The 17,983-nt window shown below is 32.5% G+C and overlaps 1 protein-coding gene across 4 annotated transcripts in view; it reads left to right on the top strand.

The window, feature by feature from the left end:
- Positions 1-17,983, top strand: part of CEP350 (centrosomal protein 350) — a 111,170-nt gene that overhangs the window by 72,057 nt on the left and 21,130 nt on the right. For all 4 annotated transcript variants that reach the window (XM_039881356.1, XM_039881355.1, XM_039881354.1 and 1 more), the window contains exons 28-30: positions 5,906-6,105; positions 10,542-10,756; positions 13,937-14,081. In XM_039881356.1, the coding sequence (XP_039737290.1) occupies positions 5,906-6,105; positions 10,542-10,756; positions 13,937-14,081 (560 nt within the window). The remainder of the gene's footprint in view (positions 1-5,905; positions 6,106-10,541; positions 10,757-13,936; positions 14,082-17,983) is intronic.

The raw sequence follows: 17,983 nt of genomic DNA, 5'->3' as shown, positions 1-17,983 counted from the left end.
ATTGCAAATGATGTTTTAGTTTCTGAACAGTCAAGCAGTTGTAAGTCAAATCTTATTTACAATATAGGTGCATCGTTATACATTGGCACGTCATCGCTTAATTGAAATTACATTTCAGTAACAATACTGACATTTCATAACTTAAAAATACCTAAATTGATTATGAAAATAAGTTTAAAAAAATACAAATTTAAAAAATAAAAAATATAAGAGGATGTAACCAAATATTCACTAATGCGTGAATATTCCTTTTGGATGATTTCCATGGAATAGACTAATTAAGACTTTTTCAAATAGGAATTTATTGAAATTCGGACTAAAAATGCTTTCTTCTTTTCCTGATAAAATTTTCCAGTATCTTGTATAGGCATGCTCTGTTGCTCCAGGGGTCTTTGAATTCAAGATAATCTCTCATGAATTTTCGTAATTGATTTGACATTTTATATCTGTCTCCAAATGTCTTTGAGTGGTAAATGTTGGAGGAAAGATAGCTTCAGGGTAATGACTTCATTGATCCTTTGCTCATCTATATCAGTAAGATCTTCATTGCTGGTGTCTATGAATGATAATCTAATAACTTTAATCACAGCCTTAGAAAGAACGGCTAATCGTTGTCTGAGATTAGTCAATTTATGTGGTGCTTATTTCAGATTTGGTTAAAGCTTGACCAATTCAAGGTGAAATTTATTTGTTTTGTTAATTGTTTTCTCAGAATCTAAAATATTAAACACTTAGAAATTTTTTAGTATTGTTCTCCCTTCCTTTATCAACTATTGCAGTAAAATTTTGAGAAGTCGTCAGAGAGAATGGGCCTTTAAGCATTCAGTGACTTCTTGATTTGTTCTTTGAAGCAGTGCAGTTTGTGTTTGGGATGACGTACAGATAGTAGTAGCAAAGAAATTAGTTTAAGGTTTGGGTGATGGTGCTGAAATTTGGGGATGAACTGGAGTATTTTCCAAAAATTACCAATGCATTAAAAAGGAAGGTTATTATTATGCAACAAATTTTGCTCTCTAGAGCAAAGTAATTTGAAAACTAGTTTTTAAATACCATTTATATCACAAAAACTTTAGAAATCTTTTTTTACAATGTTGGAAGGCCAGTTCACTAAATAAATAGTTAATTTTGTAGTCATTGGCTACAGTAGACACCTAATAACAAAATCATTTGCGCCTTTGCTACCGGGCACTGTTATTTGTTCTGAAGGAGATGAGGAGGAATCTAACATAAACCCTGCCCTCAAAGAGCAGGTAGAAAAAAGAGCAAGTATCAGGTTCCTTTAGAGAAGTGTATTTAAATCAGTTGCTAAGGAAGTTCAGAAGAGGAAGAAATTATTGAAAAGAGTGTATCAAGGAAATTTTCATGGATGAGTATTCAGAATTAAACATACTTTTGAATTAGAAAGTAGTTTATAGTGTAAAAAGAAGAAGAAATACACATAGTTATTGTTTGGTTTGATCATTCAGGTCGAGGTAGCATGGAAAAAGAAGCCTATAGTCACAAAACTTCTGAAACATTTCTTTTAAATATTTTAAATATTTAAAAATGTTCCCAGTTATGAGCAAATTAACTTATTTGGCTTTAATCAAAAAGTTAAATGACAAATATTGTATAACATAGTTCTGTCTAAAAATATTTATGGTATTGATTGATCAGTATTGAAATCTTCACCATTAATCTGAATTTAAAAAGTTAAGGATTTGCAAGGGAAGGCTTTTGATATTTCATTACAGACTTTTTAATTAGAGTTTTAAAGAATGTTTTAAATATTGCCTTAAATTAGAAATTTAATTTTCTTAGAGAAGGTTCTAGACTAAGCATAGTAGCTAAATAAATCCTGATAGTCTGTTAATGTATTTTTATTTTCTTTACTTTCTAGATTAGGAATAATGTGCCTGTATTGTTTTGTTTATTTAAGTATATTCAAATTATTAGATTATTTTAAGTAATAGATTTTGCCATAGGAAAAAATGCTAGATTGCAATTTAGGTCAGTACTATCCATATTTTCATTTATCTTCCTTTTGAATATCATTAAGAATTCTTAAGGACTCGAAAGAATCCATTTTAAAATTTAAAGCATATTTCATTTTTACTTAAAACAATATAGTATTAAAGAACCATAGATCCGGAAATAATTTTAAAATGATTTAGGGTATTCGATTTTTGTTTGTTTCATTTAATATCTTTCAGAACCAAATGGTTGTATAACGAAAAGTTTCACTTAAAATTTAGATCTTAATTTTTCTCTTTCAAGTTATAGCATGGTTTTATAATCTGTTGGAGCAGTCTACAATTATATTAGCTCAGTGAGGAAAAAAAGAGTTCTCATTATATTTCACATGTTTTAGAATTTTGTTGAGTATTTAAAAAAAAGTGTGAAGGGGTGCTTAGATGGAGGAAGAAGGAATCCTAAAACGCTGGAACAGGAAGGGAAGTCATTGAGTATAGTCCCTTAGTTTTATGGGAAGAAATTTACAAAATCTCCCACAGAGATTATGTAACTTGTCCCAAGTCACACACATAGCATAATGGCACCACTAGAACTAGAACTCTGCTCTCTGGACTTCAGCTAGCTAAAACATTTGAGTTAAATTGTCGTATCTGCTTTCAGTCTCAGATTTTTCAAAAATCTGCATAGACGACTTAAAGTTGTCTAAGTGGAAACTGACCCTTCGAAATAATATGTATTGAAACAGGAAAGTGCCCATTGGCTGATTGCTGGGGTTGAATAGCTGCATAGCCTAAGTTTAGAGAGTGAAAGTGTGACTTTAAAAATGAATTAACTATACATGAATTTCTTAAAATTAAACATTATAGGAACATAACAATTTCCATACTAAATTCAATCTGTTGCATATCTAATCCTAGTCCAGTGTTCTGTTACCATCAGAGGCCTTGTTGGGGGTACGCCTTGACACCAACCATAAAGTATATTGGTAGCGTTTTCTACTAGTAGGTATTTATATCTCCAGCATTCACAAATTTTATTTCTTACTTGTGCAGCATCTTGAGAGATTGCTAACTCTAGTGCCCAAGTACTGCTTTTTTTAATCTCACTTTTATTTTATTCAGCTTTTAAAGGACGCTGTTTCTAGAATGTATGTATAATAAATAAGGAACATATGTTCCTTATTTATTATAACTTAAAGTTAGAAGAAGTTCTAACTTTAAGTTAAACTTTTCTTAAACTTTTTTCTTTTTCTGTTAGCCATTCTTTTGTTGTTCATTTCTAACTGAGAGCTTTTGAATATGCTTAATCTTAATAAATGAAAAATAAAAGATTAGTATTTGTTCTAATAGAGAAATTATCCTCTTTGTTGAGTAGGACAAAAAAAAATTTAATTGTATTTTTTTACAGTTTATTTCATATGCTCCAATATTATTCTACTTTTTGTACTAGGTCATGCATGCATTTAGCAGTTATACACTTAAGAGGGTGGGTGATATTTGAATGTTATGAATAGATTTTTTTGGACCTTTTGCCAAGTACATTTGTTTTTGCATAATATTTTGATAATTGGCTTCAAAATAACTATTATACATTCACAAAGAATGGCAAGGAAGATTGTAGTGTCTCCCTGAAATTTGGCAAAATTGTTTTCTTTTGAACTTTGGTGCAGAAAATCAAGGCAGTCCAGATGTGTGTGTGTGTTTGCGTGTGTAAGTAAATGAAGGGGAGGTGAAGTATTAAATTGTATGTGGGAAACAGACATTGACATAATCTCTTATTTAAAAATATACATGCAGGCAAGATTCTACTTTTAAAAATCCAAATGAGTGGCTGGATATATACCTAGATTTTCTCACTTCTGTGACATACTGATACTGTTCCTTGCCCTTCCAAGGCAATAAATGTTGCCTTGATCTACAAGTTGTTGTGTGCATGTGAACAGGAGCATGCTCTGTCAAAGAGAATTAACCTTCCCAAACTATTACCAGACTTATTTATCCTCTCATATATATGTATAATGATCTATTTACTGTTTAAAAAGAAGAGGAACTAGTGGGGTTTTGCTACTTTTATAACTTTAACATATGTAATTTTCTTACCTTTAACCTTATGATGGAGCTGTCCACAGCATGCTTTTTTTTTTTTTTTAACTGCTGGCAGTATTTACTGGAATTAGCTTAGCTTATTCTTAATTGTGTGTCCTAATATTGTGTTGGATGGGTATTATATTTCAATATGATTATTTAAGTGGGCCTTTGTTAAATATAAAGCAAGGTATCTCCACTAGGTCTTGTTAGCAGAAAATTTTATGTTGTATAGATAAGGTATATTTACCATAAATTGATTTTCTAAATTACTTTTAAGCTATATCATGATGGTAAGGTTAAGTAAAGTAAATGCAGTGCTTTTTTATTTAATTTCAAGCTTAAAATATATGAAAAGGTACAGATATAAAAATCATTTGCTCAGGATTACATGCATAATGTAGAATTGCTGTAATAAATTTGCCTGAAAGTATAGATGATGATTAAGCAACATGTGAAAAAAAAAGCCTGTTTATTCAGAAATCATTGGTAAAAGCTATAAAAAGTACATGTTTTATATGTCACACAGAATGTAACACTTTCTTTATCTTAGTAGCTTATAATGTTATCCAGGAAACATTAGAAGTTCTTCACTCGGCTCTTATGCTTTCCCTTTTTCATTTTTTCTGCCTCTTGATCTCTTGGTTTTAAAATCTTCCTCCTTATTTTGTAGACACTGCTCTCCTGTTCACTACTTCTTCTCTGTCTTTACGTCTCATCACTGGGCCTCTCTCAGTGTCTGTTTTCCCAACCTTCATCCCAAATTCCAGCTGTATATCTACAACCAGTTGGTCAGGTAACTGCACCTTTTTCAGTGCACTCTTTGATAGAGCATGCTCTGTTCTTTTTGATTGTTTTGTTTGCTTTTTTTTTCTTTTTTTTTTTCCTAACAGCCTAGAGGCCTCTTGTCAAATGTCCCATATATCGATACCTTTTTGTTTCTACGTTAATTTGACATGCTGATTGTTCAACAAGTGGAGTGACAGTTGTTACGCATTTTTGTTTGTTGGATGCGTGGGTGCATTTTTGTTGATTAGCTACCACTGCAGACCTAATCCCTGTAATGTGAGCAGCCACCTTTTATTTAGCGTGGCATCTACATTTGAGGAGAGTTTAGTAGTGCCTTTTTAACTACCCAGATAAGTTTTCATAAATCAGTAATTTCTCCTAACCCTTTGGAGCTATGATATATTGGGCTATTTAATTTCAAAGGTCAGGTTAAATTGAGAAGTTTGAGGCATTTGGTGCACCCTTTTACTCCAGTAAATAAAGTTATGTTTTTATGGATAAGGCATCTGACTGGTGCTCCGTGTTCTCCATGGAAAGCAGATTATATCACCTGCCATTGCGTCTCTTAGGTAACTCACTATGCCTGAAGCAAAACAAGACTGAATCCGAAAATGAAAGTCAAAAAGGGACATGAACATGTTTTTGTTTGCTTGCTTGTTTGGGGGCTTCAGGGTTTGTTTTTTGTTGTTTTGGTCTTTGTTGTTTTGGGTTTGTGTGTTTTTTGGTCTGAGCCTTCAGAATAAATTCCTTATATTTTCTGTTATGAAAAAGAATCACCTATGAAAAATGAATGTGTAAGTTAAGAGTTATCAGTCATGGTTGTCCAGATGTTCTGAAGAATTTTCTTTCCTGAATTTACTACTCTTTTTCCTTTGCTACTCTTAAAATTCCAAGTTAAAGATTCTCTCATTTTCTGAATAAGTCGACTCATTAAAGCTTTTATTATCTCAAACTTTTTTCGAAGGAGTAGTATGTCCTTTTTCACACAGCTTGTTGATAAGGTAATGAGTGATAGCTCTCTCAGAGAGAGTCCTGCCTATGGATTTGTTTTCTCACTGTTCTTCCTGGTGTGACCATAGGTTTCTGACAAAGCGGGAGCAAAAACTAATGCAGCGGCGACAACATGCAGAAGAGCTACTAGAATGGAAGCGGCGTTTAGATGCAGAGGAAGCAGAAATTCGTCAAATGGAAAAACAGGCCTTGGCTGCCTGGGACAAAGAATTAATGAAACCTAAAACTCCTAAGAAAGAACTGGAGGACCAGAGAACAGAACAGAAAGGTAATAAATAGTAACTGTTCAGACTGCAAACTAAAGCCAAACATAATGAAAGATTTCCTTCATTACTTTTAAAAATGTGAATGATTAAGGGTGAAGGATGCGATACATCTACTACAAATTTCTGTAGAAATTGGAAAGTTGAGACTGTCGTGAATAACTTTATGCTAATATATTTGAAAACTTAGAAAAACAGATAAAATTCCATGACATGGAAATGGGTTATTCCGTGACCAGGTGGAGTTTAACACATATTTAAAAGTTGATAATGTAGTAAATTACTTAAATTAAAGGAGACAAATTACATGACATCTCAATGGGTTCAGAAAAGGCACTTGATAAAATCTAAAAAGCATTTGTAATAAATAAATCTCAGATCAAAGTAGCAGTGGAAGAGACTTTATTTACCTGATGTAGGATACCCATTAACAAAAACAAAAAACCAAACCTACAACAGACATCATACTTAATGATAAAACATAGAAAACTTTCCCTTTGAATTTGGAAGTAAGACAGAATGCTTATTTTCACCTAAAAAGCGAAAGGAAGAAGCAAAACCTCTTTATTATTACAGATGGTAGGGCTATGCAATAGAAAATGTAACATTTACATGTCAGTTTTTAGAATTAGCAAGTGAGTTTAGCAAGATTGCTAGATATAAAGTTCATAAACAAAACTCAAGTGCATGTCTATAGGCCAATAGAAATTGGCTGGAAAAATCTAATTTTTAAAAGAGATACCATTTATAATACAAATAAAAAATATGAAGTACCTAGGAATAAATTTAACAAAAAGCATACAAGGTCTTTATGGAGAAAAATTTAGAATTTTATTGAGACATTAGTGAATACCAAAATAAATGGAAAGCTTTTCCATATTCACAGGTAGACTCAATGTCATAGAGATATTCTCCCTGAACTTATTTATAGATTCAAGACATTTAAATCAGAAACCCAGCTATTTGTTTGTTTGTTTGTTTAGAGAATGATCAGTACTGTTAATTGAGTATATGCAATGCACTGTACCAGTTACTTAAATTAGTACTAATGCTTAGCTCCATGCAAAATAAGTGGTATTGACCCTATTTTATAGATAAAGCAGCTGAAACACTGATTTTTTTTTTTAAACATGGAAGTGGGGAATACAGCTTAGTCATATAACTAAGGAATGCCAAAGCATTTTGTGACTCAAGATTCTTTCTAAGAAGTCATTTCCTAGAGCAGATAGTTTTCTAAGAAATGACTTTCTTAGAATTGACTTTCTTAGAAAAGTATAATAATTTAAACAATATGATATATGCACAGAGATAGACTATGAAACAGCCCAAGAAAATGACCTGTGCATATTAGGAAAGTTGACTCTGACACAGGTAACTTTGCAGAGTAGTGAAGAAAGGAGGGACTCTCCAATACATTTTTGTGAGAGGGAAAAATGAAATTGGATCCTTATATAACAATAAAAAAAGATTAACCTCAAGGGGCAAAAAAAGACCTAAATGTGACATTATAAAACTATAAAACTTTTAGAAAATAAAATTAGAATATCTTTATGACACCAAGGGAAGGCAAGTTTTCTTTTAACATGTTATGCAAAGTGAAAACCATAAAGGGAAAGATTGATAAATTTTTCTTCAATAAATTAGGAATTTCTGTTCATTAATACACCATAAAGTAAAAGATAGAGATTTGCAACACATCTGACTGACAAAGAAATAGTATCAATGATATGTAAGCAATTTCTTGGAGTAAAAGATAAAATGACAACCATGTTTTAAAAATTAGGCAAAAGAGCAGACATTTCACAAGTGAACTCCAGATGGTCAATAAACCTATGAAAAGATGTTCAACTTCATTAGTATCAGGGCCATAAAAGCCATAAAAAAATACCACTACATACCTGTATTCAATTCCTACGTCAGCCATAATAAATTACCACAAATTCGGTGGCTTAAAAAAAATTATTCTCTCACTTCTAGAGACCAGAAGTACAAAATCAAGGTGTTGGCAGGACTGTTGGTTGCAGGGTACAGTTCTTTCATTCCTTCTTCCAGCTTCTGGGGGCTATGCTATAGGCATTTCTTGTTTCTGCATAACTCTAATCTCACGTGGTCGTCTTCATGTTTGTCTTCTCATTTGTCTCTTAAGGAAACTTGTCATTGGATTAAGGGCTTATCCACATAATCTAGATGACCTTATCATGAGATCCTTACCTTAATTACATCTGCAAAGACCTTTTTTCTAGATAAGTTTACATTCACAGGTTCTGGGTGTTAAGACATGAGACATATCTTTTGGGAGGCCATCATTCAAGCCATTTACAATCTTCATCAAACCTGCTGGTCTGTAGGTGGAACAAAGAGCTCTGTTCCACTTCTGGGGATATACTGAAAGGATTGAAAGCAAATTCTCTTAAGAGAGATTTGTACACCCATATTTATAGCAGCGTTATTCACAGTAGCCAGAAAATGAAAGCAACCCAAGTGTCTGTCAGTAGATGAATGGATAAATAAAATGTGGTACATACACACAATGGAATATAATTCAGCTTTAAAAAAGAAAGAAATTCTGACACATGCTACAACATGGTTGAGTCTTGAAGACATTATGCTAAGGGAAATAAACCAGTCTCAAAAGGATAAATATTGGATGACTCCACTTATATGAGGTACCTTGAGTAGTCAGATTCATGGAGACAGAAAGTGGAATGGTTGTTACTAGGGCTTTGGAGAGGGAATAGAGAGTTACTATTTCAAGAGTACAGAGTTTCAGTTTGGGAAGAAAAAAGAGTTCTGGAGATGGATGGTGGTGATGGTTGCATAGCAGTGTGAATGTGCTTAATTTCACCGAAATGTACACTTAAAAGTGGTTAAGATGGTAAATTTAATGTTATGTGTATTTTACCACAACCTAAAAAAAGTAAAAGAGTATAGTAGAAAGTTAGGAAGACGCACACAGCATCCATACTTGACTGCCACTGGTTCACCTTTGAGGTACAAAAATTGGGCAGATGAAAATGGTTGGAGATTGAGTGTGTGAACTAATCTCTTTACGTCCTTCCGAACTGTTGAAAGGCTGTTTGTTGGTTTGTTTTTTACTACATTCTTGCACTACTTTTATAATGTAAGGGAAGAGGCAAAAAAATGAAGACTTCCAAAATGAAGTCTTTCACAGATTGGAGAAAATTCAGTGGTGACCTCTCAGGAGGTAGTAGTATAGGTGACTTTCATTTTTTTCTTTATACAATTTTTATATTGTTTGAACTTTTTTTATGAGTATGTCATTGTTATTGAACAAAAATAAAATGTATATGTTGAGTGTAAAGCAGAAAAGTAGAAGATTCTTCCATTGCCTACTTTATAAAAATTAAATCATTTTCTAAACCGTTTTAAATTTAACCCACATCCTGTTTTGGAATAGGTGAATGTCCTTGAGGATTTTTAGAATTTCTTCAACCATTCTGATCATGCTACACTTACACAATATAAAAATACACCTTTAGTGCTTTTTTAAATGTCAGGTCATCCTCGTTTATTATTAAAGTTAAAACATTCTTTGGGGTGTAGGTATTTCTTATGTTAAATAAAGTTATGTTACAGATTTCAGGCCCAGAATTTTAAGTGATGTTTAGAATTGAGTATATCAAACATTAGCAGTACTGTCCCAAAGTGTGATATAACCTGATTTTTGCGGGCTGTTATACTTGTAGAGACAAAGAAGGAAAACAGCGGATTATATATAATGTCATAAAGCATAATGTCAATAATTTTCCGTTTAATGTCAAGCGTATTTCTGTTTTCTTAGAAAGATCAGAGGCCATAATGGACAGAAAATTCAAGAGGCAAAAGAGTTGCTACAAATTCTGAAAGTGCCAAATAAAGTTTAAGGTGTATCTCTGTTGATACATGCAGCTCTATTTCATTCATTTTTATTGCTACATAGCATTTCATTGTATAAAAATACCACAATTTATTTATTTTACTGTCAGTAGACATTTTCATTTCTTTCAGTTTTTAACTATTCTAACAATCCTGCTAATGATCCATGTACATGTCTCCTGCATATATGCAAGATTTCTCTAGAATTTATACCTAGAAGTGGAGTTGCTAGATCATAGAGTGTTTTCACATTTTTCAAATTCTACCAAATTGTTTTTCCAAAGCAGTTGAACCAATTTCCGTTCCTAAACAAATATATGAGTTGTGATTGCTCTACGTCTACACAAACACTTCGGTCGTCTATAATATGTTATAGATTTCTTAGTTGGCATCAGCCAGAATTCTTAGACTGACAGACTTTATAGTAAATGCGATCCATTAAAGCGATGGTATTAAAAAATTATATCCAAATGCAGCTAGTGAAATCATGCTAGTTTCATAAGAGTCATACATTTCCCTTGACCAAGATTGTGTACTTTTTCTTGTTTTTACCCTCTCTTTCTAGAAATGGTGAGTGAAGCTGAATCTCCAGTACTTTCCTTCTCTCATCTACCCAGTGAAAGCTCTATTCCGGAAGAACTGGGCAGTCCTGCTATTGAATATATACCATCCGCGTCTGTGGTTCAGGAGCAGCCAGGGAGTCCAGATCGTAGTATACTACTTACTGAAGACATGGTTTTTTCACAAGAACTGGAATCTTCTACTTCTCCTAGTAAACATGTAAGTTAATGTATATTTGCATCTTAAAACTTTAGGAAAAGCCTATCTAAAAAGTATACTATTAACAGTAATAGTCCTGCTGTTAGTGACAGCATTGACTACCACCCATAGCTGTTAACATACAGTATATGACATTTGAATAGAAAAAGCTTTTCATTGACTCCTAAAGATTTATAAACATATGATTTTTAGCTTTAGCAGAAGTTATAAAATTACATGCTATTAGGACTACTGATTTTAAGGAGACGGGAACTTCTGAAGTCTTTGATAAAGATACGTGGAAACATAAGTTTTTATTAAAATCTTCTGTTTTGTCATATAATAGAAACAAAAAGAGCTTAAAACGTCAGCGTGCCTTTTCTATAAATTAATAACTGCTCTTTAACTAACTCATAATCAGAATAAAAGTATAGTTTCATCTCTTTAAGGAAGATCCTTAATTCTATACTTCATAAATAAAACATGTTTGGTAAAATTTAAGCTAGAAAGAACTGTTTTTTACCTTAATTTTATAAAGTATGTAAAGGAATTAACATAACAGTATCAAACATTCAGTAAACACATTGGTAAGTCTCTCTATATTTAAAAGAGTATCCACCTAAGTTCAGAGTGGAATATCCTTGTTTTAAAGTCTTTATTTTTATTGTGGATGTGAAGAAAGAATTGCATTTCTCTATTGGAAAATCAGTCAGATTCTTGTGGGTTGTAGCACCTGAAAAATTTGGAGGAAAAACATTTTTTATTCAGTGAAGAGACTATTATTCTATGATATGTTGCAAAATATTCCAGTGCTTTATGCACATACTTGAAAACAGAGTTTTTATATTATAAAAAGCTTCTAATTTTCACATTAGTGATTTCTTGGTTATTACGTGATAATAGGCTTTTTGTATAGATAATTTAGTTGTAACATAATTCCTACCTTCCAATAATTTACAACCAAACTGTGCCTGTTGACACAATCTTATTATTGTAATACTTCTTAAAAATTGATTAGATTTTACCTAACATCATTATTGATGAGTGTGTCTTTAAGTGATTTTTATAATAAGAAATAATATTGAGTGCCAGTTAGTATGCTAAATACTTTATGTCTATTATCCTCACAATAATTGTACAGATACCGTTTTAAGCCCCGCTCTGAACCTTAGCGGGCTAGGGAACTTGCCCAAAGTCACAGGGATAGGAAGTGATGATAACTAGGAGTCAGATCAGGCATTTTCACTTCCACTTGATGTCAGTGTAGAAATTATATCCTTTGTAATAATCTCTTGTGGTCAGTCTTCTTATGCTCTCTTTTCTTTCCTTCCCCTTTTCCTTTTGTCCTTCCATAAAAGTAATACATATTTAGTATTTATTAAAAAAAAATTTTTCACCGTCATTATAAACCACTTTTTAAAAAAAATATATTAAGTTTATTGAGATAATTGGTTAACACAATTATATAATTTTCAGGCGTACATTATAGTTTGACATCTGTATATTCTATTGCGTGTTTACCACCCAAGTCCAGTTTCCTTCAGCTACCATATATTTGATCCCCTTTACCCACTTCACCCTCCCCCTAAACTCTATATTTGACCTCCTTTATCCCGTCTTCTTCCCCTACCCCACTAGTAACTATTAGCCTATAGTCCATGTCCATGAGTCTTTGTTCGTTTGTCCTGCTCATTTGTTGCTCTTAGGTTTATATCCCACATATAAGTGATATCATGTGATTTTTAACTTTTTCTGTCTGGCTTATTTCGCTTGGCATGATTATCTCAAGGTCCATCCATGTTGTCACAAATGGCAGTATTTCACCTCTTCTGGTTGAGTAGTATTCCATCGTATATATGTACCACAGCTTCTTGAGCCAATCATCTATCATAGGACACTTCAGTTGCTTCCATGTCCTGGCCACTGTGAATAATGCTGCTATGAACATCGGTGTGCAAATATCTTTTTGGATATGGGTTTTCATGTCTTTGGGGTAAATTCCCAGTAGAGGGATTGCTAGATCATATGGTAGATCAATTCTTAGTTTTTCGAGGAACCTCCATACTGTTTTCCATAGAGGCTGTACCAATTTGCAGTCCTACCAGCAGTGTATAAGGGTTCCTTTTTCTCTGCATCCTCTCCAACATTCGTTATTACTTGTCCTGTTGATTTTATTGAGATATAATTAACATATAACGCTATAAGTTTAAGATGTACAGCATAAAATGACTTGACACACATATATTTTGAAGTGATTACCACACTTAGTTAACATCCATCACCTCACATAGGCAAAAAGTTTTTTTTCCTTATGATTAGAATCCGCAGTCTTAGCAACTTCCAAATATGGCACACAGCAGGGTCGGCTATGTGGTACATTACAGCCCCAGCGTTTACCTTGTGACTGGAGGTTTGTGTCTATGACCACCTTCACCCAGTTCTCCTATTCCCCATCCCCCGCCTCTGGTAACCACAAATGCGATCTCTTTTTCTGTGAGTTTGGTTTCTTTCAGATTCCACATAAAAGTGAGATCATATAGTATTTGTCTTTCTCTCTCTGTTTCACTTAGCATAATGCCCTCAAGGTCTATCCATTTGTCACAAATGATATACCACATTTTCTTTATTCATTCAATTCATCTGTTGATGGAAAACTACTGTATGATCCAGTATTCCCACTTCTGGGTATATATCTGAAGGAAACAAAATCACTATGTTGAAGAGATATCTTCATCCCCAGTTTAGTATTTTTAAAATTAAAAAGAATAAAGGAATAAATATCACTTATACATTAGCCACTCTTAGTTTATTATAAACATTCTTAAATCATGTTTTTATATATTTTTCCATACCTTTCAAAAATTGAGCTCTTATCCTTTGTATAATTTGTAAACTATTTTTTTTTAGGCAAGGCAACCTTAGGTTGACCTCACAGATTGCAAGGACCTTGTCAGCTCTCAATCTCTTATTTTTTTATTTTTTATGCCTTCCTAAGTGGTCTCCCATCCAAGTACTAACCAGGCCTGACCCTGTTAGCTTCCAAGATCAGATGGTATCGGGCTTGTATAAACTATTTTTTTATGTGAGAGTTATTTAAAATTCCTTGTATATATTATCTTTAATTGGTTAGTATCTCAAGTTTTAAATAGCATTCACAACTGTATCACAGAACAGTTCTCATTTGGTTTTCTGTTTAAACAGTCACCTCCCAAAAGCTGCACATCTGTGTCAAAGCAGGAGTCTAGCAAAGGAAGTCATAGGACTGGAGGACAATGTCGTCTACTTGTGAAGTCCCATCAACACTGTTATAGTTGGTCAGATGAGTCATTATCTATGACACAGTCAGGTAAGACTAATAATAATGAGTTTTTTTCACTTTGTACTGTATTTGAATTTCTCTTTAATGAGCTTTGTCTAACCATATGCTAGCATGATGTTATCCTCTGTTACATTGTTAAGCCATTTTTCTTGCCAAGATTAAATCGCATAATTCTTAGCTTTTCATTGATAACTAATTATGTCCCTAATTACACAAAATATGACAAACTGTTATATACTCTGGTGTTAATGGGCAGCCATTTATTCATCAGGCATTTGTAGAATTTTTTTCTTTGTCAGGCACTGCTTATGTGTTCCCATAGTGCTGTGTGCTTCAACTTGTTATACCAGATAGCACATAAATGGTAACCAGACTTTAGCCAGCAGGCCTTCCCTACTAGAACATAGAGACTTTTGGAAAGCAGAGTCTATGTTTTGCAGCAACAGGACCTAGTAGGTACTTTGCATTGCATATGGTTGGTATTTATTAAATATTTTTTTAATGAATTAATGACGACCATGAGGAGAAACGAGAGGTGGTAGAGCAGGATAGCATAAGTCTCAAAGGAAGAAAAGTAGAGAGTAGACTGCAAATAGCAATGGGGAGCATTGTCTATTTTCTCATAATTTCTAGCCTACTCTAGATCTCTATAATATATAGATTATGAAAGAATGAACAGCCTCCACTCTGGAAGACTTCAAGGAGTTAGTTGATCTTGGGAAGCTTGTCTAGATAGACAATGCTCAGTTTAAGTAGGTTTCTGAGAAACATTAATGCCACAGTGAGTGTGTGTTGTTTGAGCTCATTTTTAGTTTTCTTTTGAGAGTAGGCATTTAAGTAAAGGAAAAGCAAAGAATTCTTTTTTTGAACTTTGATCTTATCTTTTACCCTCTTTATTTTCAGTGTTTCAAACAATAGTAAATCATTGGGTTTTCCTCAAACCCATATTTATAGATCGCCCTTATTTTTTTAATAACTGAATAATATCTTAAAGAGTAGAAATACCGTAATTTATTTAACTGTGTCTCTAGTGGTAGTCATTTAGATATTCTCAGAATTTTGAAAATTGCAAATAATGCTGTAGTAAACATCTTCATATAATATTCTTGTTGAATATTTCAGTAGGAATAAATACTTCAAAATGCAATGACTGACTGGATCAAGCCAGTTGAAGAATGTTATCTATCATATTTATCTCTTGCAAGTTATTAATATTGTTATATATTTGCTTTCATATACTCTGGTGAAAAGTTATTGCCAGTGGAGTAATATGTCAGTAAACATACACTCGATACTTGGAAACATGGATTCTTATCTTGGCTCTGTTTCTTACTGGGGACTTTCTTCAAGTTTCTCTCCCATATTGGATAATATTTTCCATCTGTAGCAGTGGAATAATATCTTAACCATCCTTGCATGAGTTACACCCAAGGATTAATTATATTGTTTATAAGATGCTATTTTATTAGTAAAGACAAATTTAAGAATCATTTTAGAAAAACAGCTCTGAGATTTCTGAATTATAAATGCCACTACCTATTCATGATGACATCATTACATGTAGTATATATGGAAGTGGTAAATTTCAATCTCATGGGAATATATAATACCTTTCTTACTTAAATGATAGTTTATCAACCAAATTAATATAGTCAGCATGTTTCAAACAATCAAAAATTTTTGGTTGTTATTCTGTCCATCAGGTTATTCTGTCTTGACAGGTTTCAGCAAACTGAAATATTATTTACCTGCTACCTCCCCTCTCCCCAGCTCTCAACCTGTAGGAGAGAATTCCATAAAGTCAAAATATTCATCTAGAGAGTTACTTGGGTAAAAAAACAATTTCTAGAGATTCCCTTAGATGTTACTGATGGTAAATACTATTTAGTAATATTTGATTTGGGCAGATGTATAATGTATTCCCATTCACTCTCATAGACTTTTATTTAGTCTCTAATTACCCTTCATTTGTGTGCTTTTGATTTCTTTAGTATTTAAAAATATAAACATTTCCCAAGGTCTTTCATCTAAAAACTCCAAGTTTCTCATCAACTACTCTTAAATCTTCATAACCATAAATAATAAAAATATTTCTATTAGAAAAATCACTGCTGGCATATGCAATTTCTAAAATATATTAATTTTAAATATAATCTTTTTTGGCAAAGTTGAAATTAAACTGTGGGAGTGTATTCTATAGAATTTTATCAAAGTAACTTCTCAAGTTTTGGATGCACATAAAGCTTTTCAAGCTAAAATAATGCAGTTTTAGAAGATGAAAGGTATGGGTTTATAGTTCATTTTAGAATTATAATTTTTAGCTCATTCTGTAATTCTCCCCCCAATTATTGTGCTGTGGAATAATATCTTAACCATCCTTACATTAGTTACACCCAAGGATTAATGATAATATTTATATGATACTATTTTATCGGTAAGACATATTTAAGTAAGAATAGTTTTAGAAAAATAGCTCTGAGATTTCCAAACACTATAAAACTTACCACTAAGGGTTCAGAACCTTTTAACTCTGAAACCAATTGATTATTTTCTTCAAAAACTAAAAGAAAGCACGAGAGAGGTATTCGGGAGCTCTCTCCCCACCACCACCTTTTTTAGTTTGAAACTAAGAAAATGCATTACCCAAAATATTGCTACATAAAAATGTTTGTTTTATGTGAGTATTAATACTACCACCATTTATTGAGCTTTTATAGTCATCCAGGTACTGCACTATATGCATTATTATATAGCTTATTTAATACTCACACCAATTCTAGAAATCAGTAATGGTCAAACACTGTACCAGTTACCAGCAGTAGATCCAAAGTTGAAAATGGCCTTTTATTATTACTTCATTTTATGAGTGTTGATCATAAGTACTGAGCTTTGTCCATGCTAAGGGGTCAGTAAGATGCCATTATTGGTATAAAATGGGCATAACGTCCCTTGTTACCTTATATCTGTGACATAGAAATGACAGGAACTTAGATTTCATTATTTCTTATCCAGATATTTGGATCACATGGAAGAAAAAAAGACTCTACTCTTTTTGCATTTAAGTTAATTTGTAACTCGTTCTTAGGCAATTTAATCTGGAGTATCTGAAAGACAGCCTGGTTATTTATGCTATAATGTGTATATCTGAGTTTTCAGATTTGTATACAATAATATTTCTCTTATAAGGCTATTAAATATCTTACTCAACTTTAGTGCTTGGAAATGACACCACTGTGTGATTCAAGGAGGAAGTATAAGGAATAGTAATTTTTATTTTACATAATTTCTATGTGCAGAGAAATAGTATCTTTAAATATCTATTTTCATTGCATGCTTGTGTGACACGATGAAACGCCTTTTTCATAATTTTGCTGTGACTGGATATCTGCTTTGTGTAGGTGCATATATGTATATGAACTGTTGGAAAGAAAATTAAACTTAACAAGCTTCATTTCAGTTATTTAAAATATTTTAAGAGCTTCCAAAGAAAGGTTACAGCAGAGTATATTTCTTTGTAATTTCTCTCTCCTTTTATGTGGTATTAAGACATCAGCTGATGACCCACAATCGGTTTAAAATGATAAAATTCCAGTTTAATTTTAATATGACTTAAAAATCTATTAAATTATTTCTTAAGAACGAAGGAGAAGATGAACTAAATATGATTATCTTATTACTAGGAAATAATTCCTTACAGAATGTCCAGATTTCACTAACCTAAAAGTTTTCAACTTCTAGCTGTTTATCTAACCAAGGCAGGGTACCTTGAGATTTATTTCCAATTTCAAATAGTACTCTTAGAAAGTGAAAATAAATAGGAAGACCACCCCACCAAAAAAAAAAAAAAAGAATTTAGGGGAAAGGAATGATCACAAATTTTTTTTCAGAAACTTAAATTTCTTAATTTTAAATGTTAGACTGACTTTATA

This window comes from Pteropus medius, unplaced genomic scaffold (genome assembly GCF_902729225.1).
Source record: "Pteropus medius unplaced genomic scaffold, Ma_sr-lr_union100, whole genome shotgun sequence".
NCBI classification, from domain to species: domain Eukaryota; kingdom Metazoa; phylum Chordata; class Mammalia; order Chiroptera; family Pteropodidae; genus Pteropus; species Pteropus medius.
The sequence above is the reverse complement of the archived record's forward strand: the minus strand, read 5'-3'. Positions and strand labels throughout refer to the sequence as shown.